This window comes from Apteryx mantelli, chromosome 1, assembly GCF_036417845.1.
Source record: "Apteryx mantelli isolate bAptMan1 chromosome 1, bAptMan1.hap1, whole genome shotgun sequence".
Lineage (NCBI taxonomy): Eukaryota > Metazoa > Chordata > Aves > Apterygiformes > Apterygidae > Apteryx > Apteryx mantelli.
The window spans coordinates 140,306,937-140,334,061 of record NC_089978.1 but is presented as its reverse complement, the minus strand read 5'-3'; the positions used below and the strand labels follow the sequence as shown (position 1 = coordinate 140,334,061).

Sequence of the window (27,125 nt, the reverse complement as noted above, 5' to 3'; positions counted from 1 at the left end):
TACTCTCATCAATACCGAACAAATCAGTAATATAGTATGATTTTTCTCTTCAATTATTTTTGTCAGTTACTGTTCAAATATTTTTTTCCTTATTGCTATCTTCCATTACTGAATATTTTGATGTTTAGATTACTCTTATTTTGGGAATTCATTCCCTTTTATTTTTTCTGATAGATGGAACAAATGTGCAAGGACTCAAACAGGAGATGCACCGGAGCATGAAAACAGAAGTACTAATGAATACTTTTCTTTCATTTTTTATTAATGTCTTTTACCTCTGTATCCTAATCACAGTTACTTTTCTTTTTTTTAAATAGCCTCTATTACCATGTAGTTTTTCTGAGAAAAGTATTTTCAGTATCAGACAACTCTGAATAACTTCTTGTTTTATTTATAAACAATAAAACGCATGTGACAAAATATTTTAAGCCTGGTAGTAGATGACTTGCTTTAAATTCAGTCTCTGATGTTCCTCAAGTTATACACGTTCTTCAGCATACAGCTGGCTGGAACTTTGAGCTGGAGTAGTAGACTTAGTTATCTTACTACCCTTATTATAATTTTTCTTCATATTGTGCTTGGTGTAACTTTTCTTTTTGAATAATGTTTTGCTGGTTCCTGAGCTTTCTCTTAAGGAAGTTTCGCTGTCTTCTTGGCCACTTAGACCTCAAACTGGCAACATACAGTTCAACCATGCAATAATAAGTTATAATTTGAGGAAGTGGAAATATGTAGCAGATGTTGGAATTCTTCACACAGATTTTCCACCTTGTGTTGCCAAACACTCCAATGCCGCAGATAGTGAGGACAGTGTTGGAGTGTAGGAAACCAGTTGTGATTACCTGATCTTTGTTTGACATGTGACTTAGACATAGGTTAGAAGTGGTGAAGAAAAGGTGCAGTATAAAGTAGTGTGACATTAAATATGGTTGGCTTTTCTACAAGAGCAGAGAAGTATTACTATTATTTTATTAAGGCTGCCTTTTTCCTCGATATGATATTTTGAATAAGATATTAAAATAGACATATTTTAATAACATTACCTCAGGCTTGTAAATGGCAGTTAAAATTCTGTTTTGATTAATATTTAATAGCTCTTAAGTGAGCATCCTGAAACACTTATCTAATTTTCCTTGAACCAGACAGAATCATGACGCCTTAACTGCATATTTTTATTATGTCATATCCATCTCAAATACAGATAATGAGCTTTTTCCCATGACCTGTGTTATTTATTCCTACTGTTCGATTCCTTCATGAGAAAGTGAAGTAGAAGTAGAACTTGGTGGGTTAAGAAGTTTTCTCGTTAAAATGTTCCTACTGATGAATAAAGGACTGGAATATTTGCTAACTGTTTCTATAGATAATTTTTCCCAGATCTTGAAAATGAGGGATAGGGATTGCTCTACATCCATATGTAATAAAGGCAGAAGAAAAACTTAATTATATGAAGGTGAGAGGTGAAGTCTTAATATGGCTGTGTTTTTTTTTCTGTTAAACCACTGGCTAGAATGTAGTTTCTTTAGATGAAGAAGTTTGATAGATTTTGTTACAAGAAAAATTGATCATTCACTGGGGTATAAATTCAGAAATATGTATATTTCATGTCTTAATTCTTTGGTTTTCAGAATGAGGCTATTACAGGATGGTTCTGAATGTCATTTCATTAGTATGTGAAAATTATTTTTCTCAGATGAAAGGTCTTTGAAGCTGTAAAGTATCATTACTAGTTACAGTGATGCTGCAAATAAAGCAAACTTTTTTCTGTTCAGTAGTAGTGTATGTACTTTAACTTTGATTATTCTTTTGAATAAGTGCTTCTGAGAATTGAGTAAATTATCACACATGTCAAGTTCAGTATGGATAAATTCACTTTTTAGCTGCTATTCATAGGTTATGTAAAAGTACTTGGATAAGCAATCGCAATCCACAGAAACGTAAACTGCATACCCATCAGTTATTGCAAAAGAATTGTATCTTTGTGTATGAAATTCTGTACCCATTCCCTTTCAGATGAAAGGGCCCGGAAAGAAACTGTCCATATTTTTAAAATTCATTTCAGTTCGTTTGGGACACCCTATTTTCCATTTTTCTTTAAAATTGGGTTTTAGCATTAATAGGAATATGCAAGGAGTATAACTGTATTAAATTAGAGCTAGTTTATTAATAGCTTTAATATAGCATATTACCTGCAAAATAACTCAAAAGAATCCTGAATTATTTCATTCACTCCACAGATTATTTATAATATATACTATGTAACCCTTCAAAAAATGCATACCCGAACTAAAATTGTCAGGATTCTTCAGAAATAAATTTAATCTATAAAAATAATAATAATAATAATAATAATAAAAGGACAAGTTGCTATTGTGATTAAATCTGTTTACAATGTCTTCTCTGAATCACATTCAGGAAAAAAAAAAAAGATTTTTTGATTTCTTTTTTACAGGAATCAAGAAAAACCACAGGACCTCTGTATTTATATTTAAATCTACATCAAACATTTTTCATTTGGAACTGTTGCCTAAAGAACTTCTTTCAGGGAGAAAAATATAACCTATTTTGAATGCCTTTTGTTTTAGGTTGATTTTCTTTTGACTCTTCTTGACCCTCTCTCTTGCTGCTTTCCACAGAGGAAGGTAGAAATGCTAGTATTTCTCTCCAGTTTGGAATACTGTTTTTATAACTTATTTTATTTATTTATTTATTTATTTTTAGTGGCAAAACGCTTTCAAGCCACCATGTCCCACTATGATTTTGCTCTTCAGTATTTTTGCACTCCAAAATTTTACACTCTACGCCCTATACTACACCCTGACCAAGGAATTAAAGGGAACAAATGAAGGCTTGGGTGGAGAGGGAGTAGTTAAGCTAGGCAAATTAGTTCAGGCAAAGTAATGCATTAACTTCTATACACTATATGAAAGTTTGTATACTATACTATTTGTGGCATCTAAGTTTAAGGTATTCAGAGCTGGCTTAGTATCTCTGCATAGTGTTCTTACTGTGCCTTATAGCTTACACGTGCTGTGTAAATTTGCAGCAAACTTGCACTGGCTGAAAATTTTCTTATTCCATTAAAGTGGCGTTTTTGCTGAGATTTCTTTTGGCTTCGTGCTAATTTATTCACCATACTATCAGTTCAGGCCTTTTTTTTTTAATTTGTTTATTTTTTATTTCCAAATTATTTTTAGTCATAACTTTTTACCAATTTTACCCTTTAGTCTTGAAATTCAGTTAGGTATGTTTGCTTATGAATAGCTGGACAACTTCATTCAAAGCCCCAATATCTTTATAATTTTCTGATCTATTTTCTGGTCTTTGAATTGTTGATCAATTAAGGGAAAAACTCACCTCATCTTCCATTATAAGCTTCATGGATGCTTCATGTCTTACAGTCTGCACAGTTTGGATACTTTTTTTCCAAATTTAAAACTCCATGGTAGGTCTCCATCATAACTTTCAGAGAACTGGAGTAGTCTTTATTGTTTTCTGTATAGGACTGTTAGGTCTGAATTCATTATCCTACTTACAGGAGGCCAACCATTCTTTCCTGAAGGCTCGTATTAGGTTTGCTTGTTGGAGAATTGGGAATGTCCTTTTGACAGGTACAATTACCAGAAGAACCCCAACTTTGACATGTGAGTAAACCTGAGAAAGCGGCATCTACAATACCTAGGAAATTAAACTCAATTTACAGATAGCTCAGAGTAGTCTTGTGACTCTTCATTTGCTCCTTTAACTGTGACTAACAGAGGGGAACATGTTCATAACTCTTATCTGTGGAAACAAGGAAATGTTGGACGAGATTCATTCAATTCAAATCCTTTCTAAAGCTTTTCTTTCCTCGTGTTCAGATGGAAGCGTCTGTGTTTCAGTTTGTGCCTGTTGCCTCGCGTCCTGTCGCTCGGCACCACAGAAAAGAGTCTGGTCCCATCCTCTCGACACCCTCCCTTCAGATACTTGTACACGTTGATAAGATCTCCTCTCAGCCTTCTCTTCTCCAGGCTAAACAGGCCAAGCTCTCTCAGCCTTTCCTCATAGGAGAGATGCTCCAGTCCCCTCATCATCTCTGTAGCCCTTCGCTGGACTTGCTCCAGTAGTGCCACATCCCTCTTGTACTGGGGAGCCCAGAACTGGATGCAATACTCTAGATGTGGCCTCACCAGGGCTGAGTAGAGGGGGAGAATCACCTGCCTCGACCTGCTGGCAACACTCTTCCTGATGCACCCCAGGATACCATTGGCCTTCTTGGCCACAAGGGCACATTGCTGCCTCATGCTTAACTTGGTGTCCACCAGCACTCCCAGGGCCTTCTCCGCAGAGCTGCTTTCCAGCAGGTCAACCCCCAACCTGTACTGGTGCATGGGGTTATTCCTCCCCAGGTGCAGGACCCTGCACTTGCCTTTGTTGAACTTCAGGAGGTTCCTCTCCGCCCACCTCTCCAGCCTGTCCAGGTCTCTCTGAATGGCAGCACAGCCCTCTGGTGTATCAGCCACTCCTCCCAGTTTTGTATCATCAGCAAACTTGCTGAGGGTGTGCTCTGTGCCTTCATCCAGGTCATTGATGAAGAAGTTGAACAAGACTGGACCCAGTACTGACCCCTGGGGGACACCGCTAGCTACAGGCCTCCAACTAGACTCTGTGCCACTGATCACAACCCTCTGAGCTCTGCCATTCAGCCAGTTCTCAGTCCACCTCACTGTCCACTCATCTAACCCACACTTCCTGAGCTTGTCTATGAGGATGCTATGGGAGACAGTGTCAAAAGCCTTGCTGAAGTCAAGGTAGACAACATCCACTGCTCTCCCCTCATCTACCCAGGCAGTCATTCCAGCATAGAAGGCTATCAGATTGGTTAGGCATGATTTCCCCTTGGTGAAGCCATGCTGACTACTCCTGATCACCTTCTTTTCCTCCACATGCTTGGAGATAGCCTCCAGGATGAGCTGCTCCATCACCTTTCCAGGGATGGAGGTGAGGCTGACTGGCCTGTAGTTCCCTGGGTCCTCCTTCTTGCCCTTTTTGAAGACTGGGGTGACATTGGCTTTCTTCCAGTCCTCAGGCACCTCTCCTGTCCTCCATGACCTTTCAAAGATGATGGAGAGTGGCTTAGCAATAATGTCCGCCAGCTCCCTCAGCACTCATGGATGAATCCCAGCGGGGCCCATGGATTTGTGGGTGTCAAGTTTGCCTAAATGATCTCTAACCCACTCCTCCTCCACCAAGGGAAAGTCTTCCTTCCTCCAGACTTTCTCTCTTGCCTCCAGGGTCTGGTGTTCCTGAGGGCTGGCCTGAGCAGGAAAGACTGAAGCAAAGAAGGCATTTAGTAACTCTGCCTTCTCTGCATCCTTCGTCACCAGGGCACCCACCCCATTCAGCAAAGGGCCCACATTTTCCCTAGTCTTCCTCTTACTGCTGATGTATTTGAAGAAGCCCTTCTTGCTGTCCTTGACATCTCTAGCCAGATTTAATTCCAAACGGGCCTTAGCCTTCCTCGTTGCATCCCTGCATACTCTGACAACATTCCTATATTCCTCCCAAGTGGCCTGTCCCCCTTTCCACTTTCTGTATACTTCCTTCTTCTGGTTGAGTTTTGCCAGGAGCTCCTTGCTCATCCATGCAGGTCTCCTGCCTCCTTTGCCTGACTTCCCAGTCATAGGGATGCACGGCTCTTGAGCTTGGAGGAAGTGATGTTTGAATATTAACCAGCTCTCTTGAACACTCCTTCCTTCTAGGGCCCTAACCCATGGGATTGCTCCAAGTAGGTCCCTGAAGAGGCCAAAGTTTCTGATGAGGAAAGGAGGGGGTTATGAGACAAACTTGCTCACCCATAGACATTTATCTCAGTATATGTGACCTTTAATGCTCAAGGTTTATGCATAATATGAGGACTTGTTGAGGTTTTCCAGAAACACTTAAGTACCTTAGTGTGCCTTTGAAAGATCTATGCCTTGATGAAAAAGGGATGCAGGCAACAGGGAGATGCATTCTTGTCTATGTCATGGAACAGTGACGTCTCTGAGCTCACTTTGCCTCATTTTAATAGGCATGAGTTTCAAGGAGATTCCATGGCTCAATATAAGGACTAACGAAGTACACTACTGTGGAAAAACAGAAGTTCTTAATAAATAACCTCTCTTAATTAAATGCAAAATATCAGTTTTCATCCTTTTTGTTATATCTGCGCTAACTATGTAATACAAGCTTTCTGGACTCAAGACCTGTTCTAGGGAGAAGTGGTTCACACTATTTTATTCTGCTTTATCTTTTCCAGTTACTTATTTCTTTTCAAATAATTTATGTAATTTAATAGTTGAAAGTACATTTTTCTCTAAAAAAGAAATCTACTTGGCCGAATATAAATTTTGAAGCCAAATAAACAGTTCTTCAAGGTATTTTTCAAGCTCTAATACAAGAGAATGTGCTTTACTGGGTTGTATGGACAGCTGTTGCAACATTTGTGATGATATATGAACTTTTGGAAGTTCAGATATGAAGGTAACTGTTTATGGAAGGATTATTCCACATGAATAAACATTTACATTATAATAGGAAAGGGCATGCCAAACTAGTCACAAGAAGCTTACAGTCTTGATGAAATTGATGAAATTATGAATTTTAGCATCCTTATTTCATGCAAATTTACGTAATGTAAAAGAAGTTTCTTTGAAGTGTTCCAGAAGTCGTTAGCTTATATTTTGAAAACACTCTAAATGTATTTGTGGCTGGTGTTTGCTTGCAATATCTTGAAAAATAAAAACCAGTGTGTATTTATAGACCAAAAAAAAGTGTTTAATATAAAAAAAAAAATACAGTCCTTAGTAAATTTCCATGGATTCCAAGGAATTCAAAATATAATAACACATAGTTTTTCTAATCTGCCAACGAAATAAAAGATCCTGAGGTAGATTAAAGTGATTAGACTGTAAACTACACTTACAGCAGCCTTTACATTTATGGTAACTTTTTACTCATTAGACAATTTTTTTTTTTTTTGTAGTCAAAATCATTGAGCAAAAGCAGTATACTGGATTTTAAAGGTTTCCCTTTCTGTTTCCAGAAGAAGCAAAAAGATTTGTTCTTATACTGCTATCTATATTTCAGATTGTTTATTACACTGTATCTCAATGGAATTGATTGAATTTGACAAATATGTACCTCCTCCTCACTGTAACACCCAGCAGGCATAAAATTGTGTTGTATTGTATAAATACTTATTTTCTGGATTTAGTTATACTCTCTCCTTTGCAGGGAAGGAGGTATATTCTTGCTTCAGAGATGTATTCAAGATCAGAACACTGCAATTTTCCTTAGGCTAGAAATGCTTTGGTCCCAATTTCCGCATTTTTCAGGATTGTAGGTCTACATGGTTCTTTTTGAGGAGGGGAGGGGGAAGACCTGCTGTGTGGTGAGGTTAGATTCACACAAAAGGCTGTAGTCATGAAGGTATCTATTTCAGCTGCAGGTAAAACAGACATTAATTGTCTCCATTGTCCATGTAGACATGTTCTTTATTGAATTAATGCACATCTCAGCATCGTTTCAGAACTTTCAGGGTAGGCTTATCTGTTTTCTTATATATGTAAATTAAATTTCTAAACCTGCTCTGAAGATTAAAGGCTTAAAATAGTGATCCCACAGGGAATGTTGTAAAATACATACAATAGCTGGTCCCATATGACAACTTTAAATGCACACACACATTCTTGTCATCCAACCTAGCAATCTGGTGGTTGGTGTCAAACTGCAGATAAATGCCTGTAACTGTTATACTAGAAATTATAATCCTTCTGAACAAGTTGATTGCCATTCTATTGTAGATGTTTTAAAGCTGTAAAGATCTGATTTTTCTCTGATAGTCATACCTTATAAAAATTGTAGAGGGATTTTCTCTAAAGCCAGTAATGTTCACCTCTTTTAATAGACATTACTGAACTTTGATTTGTGGAATGTATCTGATTCAGTGTTTAAGTATGTTTGTCTATTATTGCATCAGTCTTTCAAATGAACATGGAATAACAGATGCCAGTTCGTAGTCTCTCTGCAGTTAGTTAAATGAAGAAGAATAATGGAGATTATCTAAGTAATAACATCCATTTATTGTTTCACTTTTGTTTGAGTTACTGGGGAAAAAAAAATGTAGCTGCCCTGATAATTAAAGCTAATGTTTGAAGATACTGAGTCCACAAGAAAAGTTAGTTACACATCATTAAGTATAACCACTCCTTCCACAAGTGTTTTCCATTAGAATATGTCTGCTCCATTCAGATCTATTTTAAGTAAATTCACAAGGAAATACTTCTTCGCATGTTTATCCTGGAAAGACAGATAGATGTTTTATTTTATAAAGCAGTCTAAAAGTTTTCTATTCTATTCTTCAAATGTAAAAATATTTTTCAGAACATAGTATTGCAGTTTGGTAATATGTCTCTTGCTGACATTAAAGACACTTTTAATTAAAACATAATAAAATTCATGAAACAGAAATGGCAGTTTCTTAGAAATGCTGGTTAAAGGCGTATTTGCCTGCTTAAGAGTTTGCATGAAAGTTTTATGTTCAGTATATATACTTTTATTGTTAAAGCTGTAGTGTAATACTTTTTGGTGATCTTCTAAAATATTATGATGTATTGATACTATTGATACTATACTTTTATTTTAAGGTTATGATAATTATCTCTTAAATAGCATGTAATAACATGTGCTGCTTTGCTATCCATTCTTTCTTGACAAATACACATGGCATCAGTAATTTCCAGTAATGATTTTTAGATTTGGAATACAGCTTATTTTAAGGCAAAACCCACATCTCTAGGATGTTACTTTTTTTTATTGAAAAATATAGATAAAAGGATTATGATTTAAAAACAGTGATGACATTGTATTATCAGACACAGACTACTTGGTCACTTTATTTCAGTATTCACCGTCTCCCTGAAAAATATTTCAGGTTATAAGAAAGTTAGAAGAAAACAACTTTCTCTTTTGCTGTCATCTCCTGGCATTTAGAGTTCAGAGTATCACAGCTGGTTGAAAAAAATATTTACAGTTAACTTCTGCAGTATGTTTAAGTGAAAGGTAGTACAAGCATAGTTTAATTTCCAGAGCTGTTTAAATGAATTTTCAAGTATAATATTGCTTTGACCATCTTTATAAATTTTGTAAGGAGTGTTGCTCTATATGGTAATATTTTAGATCCTTCAGATCTAAAGGATATAATAGATAGTCATGGCGCTAAATGTTTCACATTATTGAGAGTTTTCTTGTCATCAAAGCAATTACAGGAGCAGTGTTTATGTTTAATCAAATCTAGATTTTGAGTCATTTTATAAGCAAAGGACAAATCTATGTTGCCTGAGTTCTTTTTGTCTGTTCTACTAGCAGACTGTGGTTATGATATGGATGTTTTCTTCCAATAGCATCAGAAACTTCTTGACATTTTGGAATCAGAGAAGGAAGTGTTATCAGAAAAGATAGAAGAAGCTTTGCTGCAACAATCACAAAAACATAAGGTATTGCTTTTATTTACAAAAAAGAGGAGTCTGGACTGCACTATAGAGTTCATAAGGAATGATCCTGTCACAGGTATTGGCAGGAAAAATGAAGCCTTGTCAAGCACTTTGAGTGTTTGAAATGATTTTTAGCCATTCATCTATTGTGTATTGCAATTTAATCTTTCATAACATTTGCAGGAAGTGCTTGACAGATGTTTGGATGAAGAAAGGAAAAGAAGTAAGGAGGCTCTGGCAGCTGTGGCAAAGGTATCTCTTGTCAGTTGTAGCTATACAATGTAGATTCCATGAGTGTCATTAGGAATGCCAAGTTCATCAGCTGATTCTTATTTCATAACTAGATATGTCCAAAATTGTTCTCATTTGTGTTTAATATATAAATCATAAATACATCTACTATAGCTTAGGCCTTCATAGAGATATCCAAGCTGTTCAGGAGATGTAGCTTGCTTGCTTCTATTTAAGATAACCTCTGAATTAATTTATACCAAGAAGTCAGGATCTTTGGTGTTACCTAAATGAAAGACTATAAAAGCAGATATTTTTTACTGACAACATCAATACCTTTTGATTTGAAGAACTGGGTAATGGAGTCAATTGATGACCTTATTAAGACATTTAGCATTGCATCTGATTTAATTTTTGTAAAGTAATTTTTAATAAAGTAATTTTTAATGAGGCTAGAACTAAATAGTTAATTTTCTAATATACTATTTTATAAAATCCCATAAGAAAACTTTAGCAAACATTAAGAGCGAATGTTAACAACATCAGTTCACGGAAGTAGCATGTTTGACTAAAAGTAAATTTTCACTTTTCAGTATGATTTCTTCAGTTGACTTCCTTATTAAGTGCATTGTGGTTAGGAGAGTAATTTTGTATGTGTTTTACTATATTTCATTTCTAGAATCAAATACAAAATTGTAGTTGTCATTGTCCAATGCTGGCTGCTTAGTAGCACCTTAAGATAAATTTGAGCTCATAGTTTAGAAGTAAAAATATTTCTTGTATCTTGTCAGCTTATAGGTCTCATTAAAGAATACTTATGCGTTACGCACCCATGTTGGATATTTTGGTCATTTATTTGTGCCTGATATGTTTCAAAGGCTGAAAAAGAAGTAGTGCAGGAGGCTGTTCTGAAAGCAGTAGAGGAGGAAAGGAGAAATATGGAGAAGATTCATGCAGAAGAAAGAAAGATATGGGAAGCAGAACGTGACACACACAAAGAGAAGATTGCTCAGGCTGTTTTGGAAGCCATGGAAGAACAAAGAAAACATAATCAAGTTGGTATATTTTGCCCTTTCTTGGACCTGCTTTGCATTTTTTGTTTTCTCTTTTGAATGTCGTCCTAATGTTGTGGTAGATTTTCTTTAAAAATAGGTTATCCGTCATTTGTCACTGCACCTACTTGATATTTGAAATGCACAGCAGTCTTGTTAATTTATTTTCATCTGTACTATGTGTATGGAGACAATTTGGCACATTTAGAACACAATTCCTGTGACCTTTTCAGGCATGTATAGTGAAATGAGATGAATCATGCCCTGTAACTACCTGTTTCTCTACACTGACTTCGAAAGGAACCCAAGATAACTAGCTCAGACACAGGCTTCTGTGTTCTAGAAAGGTTAGATGATTTTATTTATTTGTTTATTTTTATACCTACAGAGGAAAAGAGATGTTACTGTTCTTCCTTATTATGCTGGAATTCCACTCTGTATCTTAGAAAAAAAGATATTTTTCTAAGACAAAAACTAGAATAGATACAAGATAAATAGAAAGAGGGTTATCGAAATTATAAAACTATAACAGTAATGAGCCAGAAATGTTTCTAGAGTTACTTTTTAGAGAAGTGCTCCTATAAGGATAATTGTACGTCACTTAAACAAATTGAGAGGGAAATTCCCAGCATCACTTTTTACTAGACAATAGGAATTACAAATTAAGTATGTTATGATGGCAGTTAAATGCTTTTCCAAAAGCTGGATTTTTTTAGTCTCTGGTGGAAATATATCTTTGGAAACAGTCTATAAATCCACTGATTTTTTTGGTGGCCTACTTGAATATTACAGTCTGAAGAACTTTAAGCAAGATATGTTTCATTCACGTGTTGGAATTTCGTATTGTTTAATTATTTTATGTCCTGAATAACAAAAAAACCCCCAAACCCATACTTCTAGAATTTAATTAAAATAGAAGTTTTTAGTATGTCATAGAAATTTAAATACCCTCTTTTTGGAAATAGATCCAATTTTTCTTTTCTAGTGTTTGACAGAATTATTCGTTTCATACCTAATCAATTAGACAAAATTGGTTTTTGATCCTAAGCCATTATTATGCTCTATATCTATGTTGCTTACTTCATAGTGTAAGTAGAGTAGAAATAAATTATACTCTCTAAATATCATTTGTTTACTTCTTTTGAATGTAAAGGTGTCAACAAGTAAGCTGTCAGTATAGTAGAACTGCATGAATATTAATAAACCTTCAAACACTCAAGACCTCCTTTACAACTAAAAGAGAAGCATCTGACTTCAAAGCTAATTCAAGCTGCGAACAATTGCTTAATGTTTAGTTAGATATGAGTCATTTAGACTATCTGGAATGGGAAGTGGTACCAGTGGAATCGAGGAGCTGTTCACAGAAGGGAGAGCGCAGTAAAATAGTTATCTGATACAGATAAAGAGTTAAGGGAGAGTTATGGTAATGTGTCATTAGTGACATTCTGGGGCAGGTAGTTCTGTGTTGTGTAATTTAATGTAGAAATCTGTTTCATCTTGTACAAATTTTGCTCTTTATCCATTAAGAAGTTTGAGGATAGTTTTGATGAATCCTGAACATTCTGCTGTGAAGGGGTCCTGTGTCTGCATATGCCGGGATTTCATTTTTATGGACTTGGGGAACATGTAAAATGTCCTGGGGTGGGAGAGTGAAGGGTTAAGTTGATGTAGTGTTCCAGGGTGGGATTACATTCCCTGTGGAGTGTTCTGTTTGAGTTTCTTGTTGTTGATCTTGCCTTTGAAGTTTTCACTGGGCATGGTAATATTAAAAGTATTTTCAAATTGATGGATGAATTCTTTAAAACAAAGTCTTAAACATACTAAGATGTCAGTGCTTTTCTGAGGTAGAAAGTTAGGCCTTTCAGGAGGATAGTTTTTTTTTTTTCAGCTCAAGCTACTGGTGTTGGTGTTGGAGTATTTAGTGGTGCTCAAATCTTGCTCCTGATATAGTTATGTTATACTATCTGTTGTTCTGGTGGTGGTCATTGTGGTTAGCTCTAACAGGTTTGATAGTAGCATGAATACTTCCTCTTAGTCTGGTGTAATATATGTTGATTTCTCCTTTGATTTAGGCTCATTTTTCAGGTAGTTAACCTATTTTCAGTTAGATACATTGCAGGGTTGTGGGTTGTGTGTGTGGTTTTTTGTTTTTTGGGGTTTTTTTTTAGCTTTTCCAAAATTCTCTCACTTAAATGTATAAGTTACCCTCTTTCTTCTCTGGTTAATGAGTGCAAATTCTCTGGGGATGATGTTTTGTTTTGTAGAAAGTTGTTTCTTGCAGAAGTTTTCACTTGTTACCTCTGCCAACAAGTTGCTTGCATCCTTAGGCTGTTAGTGTTGCAATCGTATTACTACTAAAATTCTGTCTATCTGACAGCAAAAGAAGTCTTGTGGAGCTAATGTGCCAACTAACAGGTTATGTAAGATGTCAGATGTGACTTTGGTTTAATGCTGAAAAACACTTGGAACTACGGATAGGCAATTTGTCTGTTGACATTGATTTTCTGAGTACAACCTTCCATTCAGAGTTGTTTCTCATTTGCATTTTTTCTTTAAGGTTTTTCTTTCAAGAGGTGTAGTTGAAACATTGACTTTCTTGCGATTACTGTTTAGACAGTTTAATCTTTCAAGTCAGATCTGTAAGGGCTGACAGTAAAACATATAGTCTAGCATTTTAGACAATGAAATGTAAAATTGTGGCAACATATGTAATAACATTTTTCTCATTTAATTCTTTATGCTGTGTTGTATAATAGCACTTCTTCACAGTGTAGTTTGTCCTGTTTCAGAATCATCACCTGATATGACTATTATGCTTAGTACCAAGTAATGAAGCTACTGACTGTAGATGAATATAAATGAATGTGCCAGATAGTTTCCTTTTGGTATCAGCTATATAAAAATGTCCTTAAGAGCAATATTGTTAATTCAGGAGAGAGTACTTTCTTTCCAACTAACCTGTGAGCCTGGAACTAAACATTAGAAAAAAGCAGCATGACTGTCTTTAGCAAAAACTTTCTTCTCTTTGGTCATCTTTTTTTGAATTATCACCAAGGGACAGAATCTGTGTGTGAGAAAACAAAGATATTATGTTTACATCTCAGTCTCCTTTTTTTTCTGTCTCATATTACACTAATGATTGTCATAGAAATGTAAACAAAAAATGAATTTGTTTTTATAGTGCTGTAAATTAACTTGAAGAGATTTACTTTACAGATTAAAACAAAAAAATAGAAATTAAGCGTAGTATTAAAGAGGTAGAACTTTCCTCTGCTAATATTGTAAGTCCACAAAGTTGAAAGAGTAAAATCAGAAAGGGTCACTGTAGGCTTCTGCAAATAGGTGAGGCAGAATGGCTTCTGGTCATGGTACAGATAAGTAACTCCAGGGATAATTAATGCAAAAAGTTGAAGACATTAAAAATTTTATAAGCTTCCTTAAAATGAAAATCCACTTTATAATCTATGCAGTTTAAATCTATTTTGGTCTGTGTCAGAGTTGACCAGAACAAATTGGGAGAAACTAAGACCCCCTGATTTCACAGCCAAACAGGAGGAAAATTGTGAATTTGGTAGTAGAAACTGAGGTATAGCACAGTAGACACTAAGACTCATAACCAAGAATCGAGATTTTGTTTAAAAAAAAAAAAGTATTGCTGTCAACTCTGTTAATTAAGAACTGAGAAGACATATGAATGTTAAACACTGAAAAGAGGAACTATGATATATAGGAAAAAGGAGAACACTGACATATGCATTGGCCAAAAGTTGATAAATCAGATGGGAAAGACATTCTATTTCAGGAATTGCAGCACAGGAATTGCAGAATTGTCTATCTGTAAAACCTTTAAACAATGAAAATGAAGGAAAATAAACCTTCTAGATCAGAAAATATGTTTAGGCATTTTGATCTCCTTTTGTTTGTTTTAAAGAAGGAATTTATTATCAACGAATTTTACTTAGGAAATAAAAGGTATTAATTTCTCCAATATTTTTAAGCGTATTCAGTGGAAGAATCTTGCAGAAGTTTGTTAAATTTGAGAAAATTATTGGAAGCACCTTAACGTATGCCAGTTAATTTCTTCAGCCAATCAATTTTAGTGTAGAAGCAATAAAGCTTTAAAGATCTCGTTTTTTGCTGACTTAGTGGTATGATTTCACTTCATGTTCTAATGAAATTATTTAAAAGAAGAAAAGATTAACATCTGCCATGTGGGGATGAGATGCAGATTTGTATTTGTGGAGTTGACAGGGGAGGAGGTTGTTTTTGGTGTGTGTTTTTTCTGTTGTTTGTCATTGCAGAATGGCTGGACAGGAGAGCTGTAATGGAAACTTGATGCAGATTGCTTTTACTTATTGCCTATTCATGTTTGACAAACCTTTGCCATAAAATTTTTTTTGTCCTCAGTAAGATGCTGACTGTGCAGATAAGGTGGTGCTACTTCATTCGAAGGTTTATTTTATTAATTTAACCTTGACAGAGAAAAAAACTTGGGATTTGGGAACAGTGATCAGTATCAATTATTTAGTTACCAAATATGAAAGAACAAAGCAAAGAAAAACTTACGATGTAAGTAACTTTATAGAAACTAAGATGTTCTGAGTTAACATTTCAGCTTGATGAAACAACCTTTTCCTGCTCCCTTTCCCCCCTTTTTTTAAAGGAATTAAAAGATTAACGTAACATGACTATTACATTAGTTTTCATAAAAGCTTTGATTGTTCCAGTGGCTTTGGGTCTTCAGTTGGACACCTGTGATTTTTAATTAAATTGAAGATAATATTCTTTGAAGCCTCTCAATTCTGGCAGGGATAAATGAGATATATTACATGACCATGGAAATGTCAAACTTCTTGAGTGCTGTCTCAAGGGAATTTAAGGTATTAGTAAGTCCAAGAGACTGTTTCCTTTTAGTAGAGTATGGCAGCATCTTCAAGTTTTATACATGTGTTATCCATGTGCTCAGTGCTTTTATAAAAGAGACTTATTTTATGCAGAAAAGGAATTGTTGGAATTGTTTTGGGGAGGTTGGCATTGTCCTGTAAATTGGAGAGAATAAGCTCTACTTAAAAGTAATCTTTGACTGAAGATACTGTGACTTTGCACAGAAGCCTCATGATCTTTTTACAACACATTGAAAAGTCATTATAGGTGAGGAACTCATATGTTCAACAGGCTAGATATATGCTTGCATGTCTCCAGTTTTTTGTTGCTGTTGTTCTATTTTTGATACATTATATGTTTTCTACAGTGGCAACTTCTATGCAAACAGTGTAATATGTCTAGTAGTTCTCAATGCTGAGAGGAATGCCTGGTGGAATAGAAAAATCTCCCACTGGAATATTTTTTCCAGAACATTTTCTTTCAAATAAAGCAGTGGTTGCCCTCTAGATACAGAAACTGTAATAGGTGATTTGTCTGAAGCTGAAGCTTTTTCCACAAAATTCAAAATTTCAATGAAGTTCCTAGGGTAAAACTAAGACCTTAATCCAAAAAGAGAATGGACAGTGCTCTCCACTGTGTCTTAGATTTGTCTTTTCACTTATTTTTACTCTTGAGAGCCTAAAAAACTTTGGGGCTATAGGATGAGGAGATCCATAAACATTTGGATAAAACAGAAAGGATGTTATAATCCATTTATAATTATTGGGAAAAGCAGAGTAACTCTAATGTGAGCATAGTAGTGCTAGAATTTTACAAAGCTAAATGCTTAATTACATAAATGAGGTGAAAACTTAGAGAAGCAGATGATGAAGTTGAAGAGATAATTTATATACAACAATTTTGGTTTTAAAGAAAATTTATTAAAAGTGGAATGAAAGCTGGCAGATGAAAGATAAGCGCTGGAAATTCAGGTCCATGTCACAGCTTGAAATTAGTAACTCTCCTAAAGCACTTAAAGCAAAGAATCACCTTTGTCATTTCCTGAAGGCTTAAAGTTAAATTTAAAATATTGTGTGTTTTACTCTGGCTCTCAAGGGAAAGAGAGCTTGACTTCATCATTGCCATAATCCACACAGCAGATATATTAGAAACTAAAAGTGTTCTGAAGGCTGCAAATAATCAGAAAGAGAAAAACCTTTAATTTATTAAAAGAACTAACATAAAATCTGCTTCCTCTTGGACATGAGGAAAAGCACCAAGGCAAAATGATCTTACCAATGGGAGAGTATTTCAGGAAAATTGAGGCTACAGTATTTCATTCAGCCAAGCCACAACTGAGATATACTGAGATATACAAAGAAAAAATGTTTTTGGAAGAAAAGTTTAAGTAAAAAACTATGGAAAAAATGTGAACTTCCCAGTAATCTTTGCCCAGTAAGTGTCTAAGCATTCAAGACAATTGAATTTGTTCACACTCCTGAGGGTTCATGTGTTGTTCTTTGAAGAACTATGATTTATAATTTATTATTTTAGAATGTCTAGTATATTTTTTATTGCCAAACATCTAAATGGTTGAAAAAAAAAAGATTAATTAAAAATTCTTCTGTTGGTACTGTATGTGCTTTAAAGTATGTTTAATGTTTTCCATCAGTTTACAGGTGCCAGTTTTACCTCAAAACGTCTAGAACATACAGTGTTTAATCTTGAAAATGGATGGCTACTTTCCTGCTACATTAGTAAAACCTTTCTGGTATTCAGGCTCTGTGCTTGTGGGAGTGCTTCTGTTGACAGCCTTGGCAAGCATGAATCAATTTTTCATTGAAAGTCTTAAGGATTTTCATGCCCAGTAGTGTATAAGTGAACAAAAGATATGTAACTGAAAATATCAAGGTGTTGGCCATATGCTTAAGAGCTGGCTTTTGTTTCTTTCCTATTATTGCTTAACTTAACCGTAACATATTTGTTCAGAATGATTATCTATGTAAATATTTTTCTTCATTGCCCTGTATATGAGAAGGTTGAAAAAGTAATAAATAAAAAATTTTGTCTAAAAAGTGATTTCACACTCTAGTGCCTAGTCAAATTTATTAATTATAGAATGGTCTTTTCTTAGTCCTGTAATCTAGAAAAACCTCTAATTCACTTATTTTTTGCTGGTGCTTCAAATAAGTATGTGTATAATGAATGTTTTGGAGGATAATATGAGGAAAGAAGAAAATATGTGGGGCTATACATTCATCTTATCTTTTTATTGTCAAATAAGACTATTCTAGCAGATGATTTCCCAACATTTCGCAATCTCTGTATTTCTCTTAAAAATAGAGAATGTTGGGTGCAAGTGCATGCCCCCTTCCTGATTTTGAAATTTGAATGAATTTCACACTATGAATCCACTTAAATCTGCTTTTATTTTCTTTGTTTTACACAGTAGTTTTCAGTGTTGTCCTTGGAGGAGTGTTTTCTCATCTATTCTCCTGTGATCTCTTCCTATCCTATCTGGTCATCTCTTTCATACGTACACTCTCTCCTTAACAGCTTATCTGCAAATGCAGATTCAACTGCTATTCCTGTGATGAAAGTGCAAAAATCTATTTCTTCTGTATGTCTTCTTTAAGCAATGGGCTAGATGGTGTTATGATATTCTCCACATTTTTGTTATGAAATCATCAAAGAGCTGTGTTCCAATGATCTCTGCCTAGAACAGATCACAGAACTTGTCTCTTGTTCCTATGTGAAGCAACAACTGATTCAATAATTTTGGCAAGGCAGCAGATAGGCCAGTTTGGGAACCACTATTTTGTGCAGAGTCAAGATACTGCTGGGTACCTGCTTGGCAGTAGTTTTTGGTGATACTCAATGATGTTATGCTTCTTCAGTAGGATCAGGAACTATTGCCTCTCTGTGATTAGGTAGCTGCTTTATGCTGTCTGTACAAGATTACCTCTTGACTCCCGTGGAATTTGGAAGCCTAACTCACTTTTTTCCTTCTTCCCTACTTTGAGCACTATTTCTGTCTACACTAAAAACATTGATTCCGTAGTCAATGTCTCAAATTACTTATATCATCATAAGTTAGAATAGTTTCATGATGAAAACATGGAAGAAATGACAAATATTTTAGAAGTAATTTTCAGTTTCACTTTCTTCCTGTTTTTTCTGCTTTCTTGCAGAAACAATAATCTCCAGTACTTACAGAGATCATGGTGATTACAGAAGGGTATGGAAAAGCATTTTTCATTAAAATAAATGTTCTCTGAACAGTGTGCAAGGAAGCACACATCTTAATAGCACTGAGTGGGAAGAGATCTTTGTCATTGGATCAATTTATTTTTAATATACTTACAAAGTCTGTAAAAGGACTAGTCCACTGCATGCAGACTTTAAGCATGTCTGACTTCAGAAGTATTTTGTAATAGTTTATAACCACAGGCATTATAATTTGAGGGTTACTATTTTCTGAATAACCATTCACATTTCAGTCTGTGGTTGCATTTCCTAGATAAAATTCAGTACTGCCACCTGATTCTTCTGTGGAAAGAAAAGAATTTTACTGTAAAATTGCAAAGCATCATATAGTGTATTGTTTTTAGAATATTGAGTGGAGTGCTCTGGTATACACAGTACACTTTTTTATTTCTGTCTTCCTGTGGAGATATATATATTATCTGTTTACATTTGTATGATTCCTAATACATGTTTGAATGTGATTTCTCAATTGAGTACTTAAATAACTTTATTAACCATTCTAATTCTGTAACTATTGTCAAGCATGTGTCCACAAAAAGGCTACTTTTTGACTCTAATTGAGTACAGATAGCCTCTAAGTTTAAAAAAAGGAAAAACAGAATTGTACCTCTTGGGTACGATGGAGTGGAATGTTCTTCCTGAGTTGCTTCTAGGAAAATGGGCTTTCCCATTTTCTTGAATGAATTAAAATGACACTAAACTGTCACTTACAGCACTTAATAGCACCATTCCCATTTTAGCTAGAGATGAGGTAAGGGCCAGTTTTTACCTTTGCAACCAAAAACTAAATTAGGATAATATTTAATAGTGGAAAGAGCACAGAAGGACATGAAGGGAAAAGTGAGCACATACACTGACAGGATGTACATGCACGTAAATACCAGCTAGTATCAGAACTTGAAAAGCTTTCATATAAGTTGTGGACTGTGGCAGAAAGAGTTTGAAAAATGGCAGTGGCTTTGAGAACTTAGAAGAGAGGATTTCATGAAGGACAGTATAGAAGAAAGAATGAAGATTCTTTTCACAGAAGGAAAAATTAGTATCACTAATTTATTCAAACTGTATACTTATTTTCCTGATTTCCCTTATCCCTCATTAACAAATAAGCTGTCTTATTGATGCCTGTGTTTTGCTTTAGATGGAGTCTCGGAGATCTGTTGGCTCTTTGCAGCCTTCTCCATACTGAATGGGATGAGTAGAAGAGACTTTTCTTCCCAGTTCTGTGATACTACAGCAAAGCTATCTGCTGATAGTCTTGAGCAGTCCAGGTATTTCCACATAGAGGCCTATGATTTCCCACTGTAAATGGCAAGTAAGGGACAATATAAATTAAATCAGCCAATTCTTTATTGAAGCTGTTAGTGGCTGTTTTCAAGACATACACCTGGGAAGGAAACTGTGTGTGTTCTTGTACTGTTCATCCTGATCACTAAACTTGGGAGAGATGTTTAAACTTAGCTGAGAAATAGACATTTAAATTACAGAGAAGTAGAACCATGTGATTCATGTTAGAGTGTGGTTAATGAAGTTTAATCTCCAAAGATAAGAAGCGTTTTGGATTATTATCAGAAAGTCTTTGGTACACCAGTTGTTTGTCCTTAAATTTTGAGGCATCCACTGTGTAATTAGGGAATCTGTGTAGGAGAAAAGAAAGCACAGGAATTGAAGAGTTGGAAATAGCTGTTGAAGGTATGGGAATTTTCGAATAACTGCCAGTTTAGGATTATTCAAAATTTTCTGAAGCAGTGGACCCTGAGAATCTATTAAAAAACTAGCCTTTTTGCTGTAGAGTAAGGCACTGAGAAAGAGTAAGGGACTTTGCTGAATTCTTCAGACTTTCACTTTTGGGAAATTCTAGGGATGCTGTGAGGACCCCTTGGATTCTTTTTAATATAAAGCTCTTACTCTATAAGGTATTATGAAAGTGATAAGTAAGAGTATATGATGTTAGGAAATAACATTTGTTTTATCAACTCATTTCTTTTGAAATGAGTCTTGATCATGATGAGTAGAAGCTAGCCTAACTATGACACTGTGTTAAGTATCCAATTAGATGCTTATTCCCTCAATAGCATGTTAAACAAATTAGCTTTGTCTGTTATCTGTTACTTCATATTTGTCAAAGAGAATTAATACTGTTCTTAATATTGGGAAGTTATCACTGTAAATGGAAAATAACTCTTCCCATTTTATTTTTTCTGTTGTAATCCCAGGGTAATGAGTAGTATTTTATAATTATATTACTAGTGGTTTCTGTTTTCTTGGAAGTTTTTAATAGATTTGCAGAATTTCATTGGTTCATTACTTGGACCTATGTTCATACAGTTTGTTTGTTTGTTTAAAGTTTCTAGAAGCATCATATCAAGGAAAATCAACATACATTTATTTTTTGGAAGTATGTGATTGATGTATAATTTTTTGCATATTAAGATATAGCACCTTATCACATCTCTGTTTTGCTTTTAAGAGTTTAATAGGGTATTTGACCTTTTTTTTTTTTTTTTTTCCCTCCATTGTAATATGTGACAAAGTATTTCAGGACCTTCTGACAAATTAAACTGGCATGAGAATGTAATTATGAAAACAGCATATTTCTATAATGTGTAACTCTACTGCTTTTTCTTTTAGTCTTTCCAGGGTTCTCTAGTGAGAGACCTTTATCTCAGGATTTTTCTTTGGTAAATTTGAGTTAAAATAGGAAAAAAAAGTGATGATCAGCTTTCATAAGGTGGGGAGGGCTATGCAAATGAGCATTTTAAATTTGTGATTTTAGAGTTTTTCTTCTATAAAGATAATAAAAATATAGTTTTGCAGTAACAATTCAGTTTTGGCTCAAAAGTAGTAAATAGCTAAGGGTAAGAAAGCATATTGTCTCTTTCAGACTTCCACTGAAGCATCTTTATAAAATGGGATTTGGTCTTTTTGATCTAATTTGAGGTAACACTATTATTTATTTTATAAACTAATAGCATTATGATAAAATGCTAGTCTCATACTTGCAGTTAACTTATGTAGCTTCATAAACATCTTGTACTTCCAAAGCCTTAGAATTCAACCTGTTTTCCAGAGTGAATCCATTCAATAATATTGAGCTTCAGCAAAAATATTTTCTGCAAAGAAAGTAGAATTGTAAGGCACCATGAATGTTTAAATTAGCTAGACTTCTGTGATGCTATATTTAAAGAAAGTGTCACTGTAAAGTTTGAAAAATGTTTCTTAGTAAAGCATAGCAATGAAAAGCTCATCATCTGAGCTCACAAACGTTTTAAAGTTATGTATTTCCCTTTATGTTGGTCATTATTCCTATATAAATAAGAGTTATGTTTTAATTGGATATTTTCAATTGTATACTTTAAGTACTGCAGCAAATTAATTATTTTCTTCTAAGCCTGGCAAGTTATGTACAGGATAGATGCATTCATTTTGGCAAGGCTGAAAGCCTGTGAATAATTCAGTCCTAAAGGCAAATTAAGCCACCATTGATTATTCTTTTTTTCTTACTGAAGTGAAATGTATGGTTTTAACAGTTTTGCTTTGTGTGTACAACCTGTTACTTAATAGGCACTATTCTGATTTAATGATTAGATAACAACAGATAATGGATCATATCTGATAATGTATCATATAGCAAAGGAAAGACTTTGAAAACTGTTTAGATATGTGGTCCTTAGCCATTAGAAGTATAAAAAAATAAAATGACCAACCCTCTCCCACCTCTCTGCCTTACACACACGTGTGCACACACTGTCCAAGTTGCAAATTTGTATCTTAAAAGCTTGTATGTGTATTACAGGGGAGATGAATTTTGGCTCATAGGAGAAAGTAAGGTCATGTTACCTTATTTAAAATTTCTTTGAGTATTGCAAAAATTTTTTCCCTCTAGTTTTCACATATGTATTTTAAAGGACTGGGACTTCTTGTCCAAAAAAAAAAAAAAGGAACTTTTTTTTTTCTTTTTCTGAAGAAGTAATATTTCTGGCCACCTGTATGGTTATATGCTATATTTGTGTTATTAAAAAAGATAAGTGATGTATAAATTTCTGACAGAACTTGCTTACTAATGTGAATGCAGTATGTAAGCTTAGGTTCAATGATAATGGTTAATGGAAGTATATTTCGCTTGTCCCTGCTTCATTCTGAAGGAGTGCCACTGGTGTTTCTGCTATTATCACCTTTGAATGTCTGTCACAAGGACATAGGAAGTACAAGGTGCACTACCTGATTTCTGAGATGTGGTGAAATGAAAACTACCTCACACCAAAGCGAACTCTCCACTGATTGACATAGGACTCTGGAAGCAGGTAGTTAGGCATTAAATTCCAGCGGAAGTCCACTACTTTTTCATACTACTTATTACTCTGTATCCACATTTACAAATATAATATATGGTAATTCCTCTGACCTTTTCTGGATGGTCCCTTAAAAATCATCTTTTTTTCTTTTCTTTTTTTTTTTTTTGTCTAAATTATTTGGCACATACTGTGTCAATTTTTTTGTTATTGAATGTTGTACAGTTTTCTGATAATATTACTCTTTTGTATGTTTCATTTTCAGGAAACTTTTATGTTTGTCACCTCAATGTCCCTGAATTCTGAAAACCAAACTTTGAGCTAAATAATGTTTTTTCTTATTTGAGTGACTTTAGGAGCCTGGGACATGAGCTTTAGGGCAGTGAGTTTGGGCCAGGAAGATGTTTCCTAACCTGATAATTTATGTAAATAAGTCGTATTAGAGATGGTAGAGGTGTTTTAAGGAGTTGCTCCCAGCTTTCTGTGCTGTACTGTATTTCTAGCATCCTTTCTTCTGCTGTCAGTGAGCATCATGCATTTGTTAATACAATTTTAAACTGGTTCTTTCTCTCTTTTTAAGCGCCTTAGTGATTATAGTACTGAATTTATAAGGTTTGCGTAAAGATGTTGATGCTCACTTTTAGGATAAGTATAATTGCAAAAGGAGTGTGGTTATGATAAAATTTTAGAAAAAGGGAAAGGGATGACTTGCATTATGTTTGTGAAATACTTAATATTTAGCTTGCATGTTTTCCTTTTACGTAGGAAATTGTCAAGGAAGCATTAACGGAGGAGAAAAAACGAAGTCAAAAGGCAGTTGAAGAAGCTGTGAAAAGCACAAGAGAGGAACTGATGGAATATATTAAAGAACAGAAAAGGGTGAGTTACCGGTCTCTAATGGGTTTCAGTTCCTATGGGGAGAAACCAATGAAGTTTATTAATCCTGAAACCTGTCTTGAAATGCACAGTAAACAGAATCAGGAGTTATTTCTTCAGATTTGTCACTCTTTCTTTTTCAAATGATTTCTGTTATTTCTTCATGCATATTTACAGAATTGTGGGTTCATCACAAAGCAAAAATCGGAACAGCAGAAATGAATGCATTGTTTGAAATCCACAGTATTATTGCAGTAATTTAAAGAGAAGGCCTGCATGCAGTCGATCAAATTCTAGTTGGAATCTGAGTTCAGTTCATTGAAACTATTTCATTATCAATAACAGATGCTATTTTATGTTCACAAATGAACTTTATTGTGCAGTCTGCATGCACACAGCAGTTGTTAACTGTTACTCTCAACCTATGTTATATGACAGTCTGAAAATGTATTTGGTGTATTGTTCAGAATGGTTTATATTCAGTGCACTGGTCTTGTTCTGAAATGTTGTGATATTATGAAATTTGGTTTCAGGTATTCTGTTAATGCTATATACTTGCACACTAATAGCTGTGTATAAGCAATAAACAGTGACTTTTAAGATAAATTGATTCACTTTCAGGAGCAGAATTAATTTTTACTGCACTACTCACCCTTGGGGCTTTTTTTTTTTTTTTTTTTAAGACCTTTCTTATGGCAGTAGCAGCCTAAGATCAAGTTCAGTTATTTCTGTGTTCTACGGAAACAAAATCACTAAGCTTGAATCTAACTTTATCCTGAGAAGAAAGTAGAAATGATGTTTGTCCTCTTATATTCCATGCTATTATGGTCTGAAGAGTAGTGTGGAGATTTAACTTCACAAGTTCAAAATTAGTATTGGATGAACTCTCTTTCATAATGTTATGGATGGAGTAGTTTACATTTAGCAGTAAAGGTCTTACTGGTTGGGATGTTTAAAAGGATGTCCAGGGGAAAACAATATCCTTAAGGATGTTTGAGCTTGTTTATATCTTAAGTTGGTCATTTACAAAGGATATTCTGTGTGGTAAGTGAAAATACGTCTACTGTTAGAACAGCTTGTATCCTAAATACGTTGGTTAATAGGACCACTAATCACCTAGTGCAGACTCCTCACTGTTGACAGCTAGATTACACAATTCTGAGATGACAGTAAGAATGTCTAGGTTTCTCAAAATGGATTTTGTTTCAACTGTATCTGGGAGAAAACCTGAGGATTTTATTTAAAATAGTTCAATATTTTGTTTAAAATAACAGAAGGAAAAGTCTGCAATTGTCTCGTACAGAATTCCTGTCAATTTTCTTTTGCATGTGAATAGACTCACAAATCAATTTTCAACTCATTTGCAGGTACACCATATCTTACCATACCATAAGATAACCAAAGTTATCTTATTATGCTTGGTTTTTTTAAATGTACATAAGGTCAAAGTATGGACAAAAATTGGCTAACAAAACAGTCCTAATAATTCCCTAGTTACCAAAAATACCATAGCTTTCACTGTTCATGCAGAGATCTCTAGCTTCTTCCATTTCCTTCTGAAAATTAATGAGCAATAAGAAACGCAGATGGTTCCTCCATCCAGTTAGACTTTGAAGATCATGATTTGGCTGCCCAGGAAATATATTTAAAATAATTTTCCCCAGGAGTCATGTGTACAATAGGAGCTACCAGTAGGTATTTCACCATTCTTTATACCGTGATTTCCAAGAATTACAATAATTCACACAGTATCAGGTATTTTCCCATGTACAGGCAAAACTTAAAATCATTTATCTATTGTCTTAGTTCCTGGGTTCATTGTGCTGCCTGGATTTTCACAAGTATGCTTCATAAGTATCAATCATCTGCCCTTTGTCACTCTTGGCAACTCCAACTCCTCTCATTTGGGTTAAATTTCTTATTTTGTCTGCTCTGGCACCAGATCTTGAATTGCACTTCCCAGGTACTGTTTAAATTTATTCCAGTGGGGTTAGAACCTGGGTTTAGATCTTTTCTGCAGATGATGATGGCAAGGGCTGATTTAAAGTGGCTTCAAAATAACTTCTTCCAAACACAGTACAGCATATTACTTCTTAGTAGAAAAAGTATTTAATGTATAGAAAAATATTACTTTGTGTCCCTGTATAGGAATGTTTTGGCCTAATTTATTGTTCCCTTGTGGCAAGAAAGGAGCAGCCTGTAGCACTGAAGTCTCTCTCTGCTTCCACCCTGTCCCACAGCCCATCCTCATTTTCCACTCAGAATATCAAGTCACTCCATCTTCCTGTCTTCTTAAAGTCTACAATCTTTGAGTTGCCTTTTGGTATCTAATTTCATTTGAGAAGTAGAAAAGCATTCCCTTCTGAATGGAAACAGCTAGTCAACTTCTACCTTCAACTGATGGCCTAACATTGTTGTCTTAACTCCTTTGAACTCAGGAAAGTTATTTGTGTCACTGCCTTCTTTTCCTCTTCTAACTTAACTACGTTTCAGCACCTTGTAGTAAACTGAACCAGCAAGAAAACAACTGCATATGATATTCATAACATAGAAGAGATGTTGCTGCAACTTGTTACAGATATTTTACTATAAATGGCACAAAATATTTGGACCCAGAAATAGTTACCACTAGTGGTAATTTTCAGGACGTATTTATGTGATTTAAGCTACAATGCTTAGCTTAACTCTTTAAATCTTCTATGTTCTTCCTGTAGTTTGTGGAAAAAATAAGGTCCTTCCCTCTTCCAGAGGGAAAGAGCAGGAGCTCAACTTCAGTATTGTAAGTCAGTCTTCAGAGGACCTTCTCTCTTGTTGACTGAAATGGGAACTAGAGAAGATTAGGAGTCTAAGTTAACTATCTAACGAAGAGAACTGAGTGGTGGGAATGACTTCTGACCCGTCTTTCTGTGCATTTTAAATCTGAAAAATATCAGACATGAAAATATGCTTCATAATTCTTAATAACTGCAAAAATGTGTAAATTCTGTGCAGTATTTATTAGACTTCGTTCAGAACTTGACTGTTGATAAATA

At 34.8% G+C, this 27,125-nt stretch overlaps 1 protein-coding gene across 17 annotated transcripts in view; it reads left to right on the top strand.

Annotated features, from left to right (window-relative positions):
• Positions 1–27,125, top strand: part of CCDC91 (coiled-coil domain containing 91) — a 176,751-nt gene that overhangs the window by 100,488 nt on the left and 49,138 nt on the right. For 13 of the 17 annotated variants that reach the window (XR_010885611.1, XM_067304538.1, XM_067304621.1 and 10 more), the window contains 4 exons: positions 9,426–9,518; positions 9,699–9,767; positions 10,625–10,801; positions 23,983–24,096. Coding sequence is in view for 13 of the 17 variants with exons in the window: in XM_067304538.1 (XP_067160639.1) it covers positions 9,426–9,518; positions 9,699–9,767; positions 10,625–10,801; positions 23,983–24,096 (453 nt within the window). In the remaining 4 variants the exon portion in view is untranslated. Of the gene's footprint in view, positions 1–9,425; positions 9,519–9,698; positions 9,768–10,624; positions 10,806–17,333; positions 17,682–18,852; positions 18,900–20,066; positions 20,197–21,809; positions 21,866–23,070; positions 23,230–23,982; positions 24,097–27,125 lie in introns of those variants that run through there. The other 4 variants (XR_010885616.1, XR_010885615.1, XR_010885614.1 and 1 more) reach the window with 4 other exon arrangements.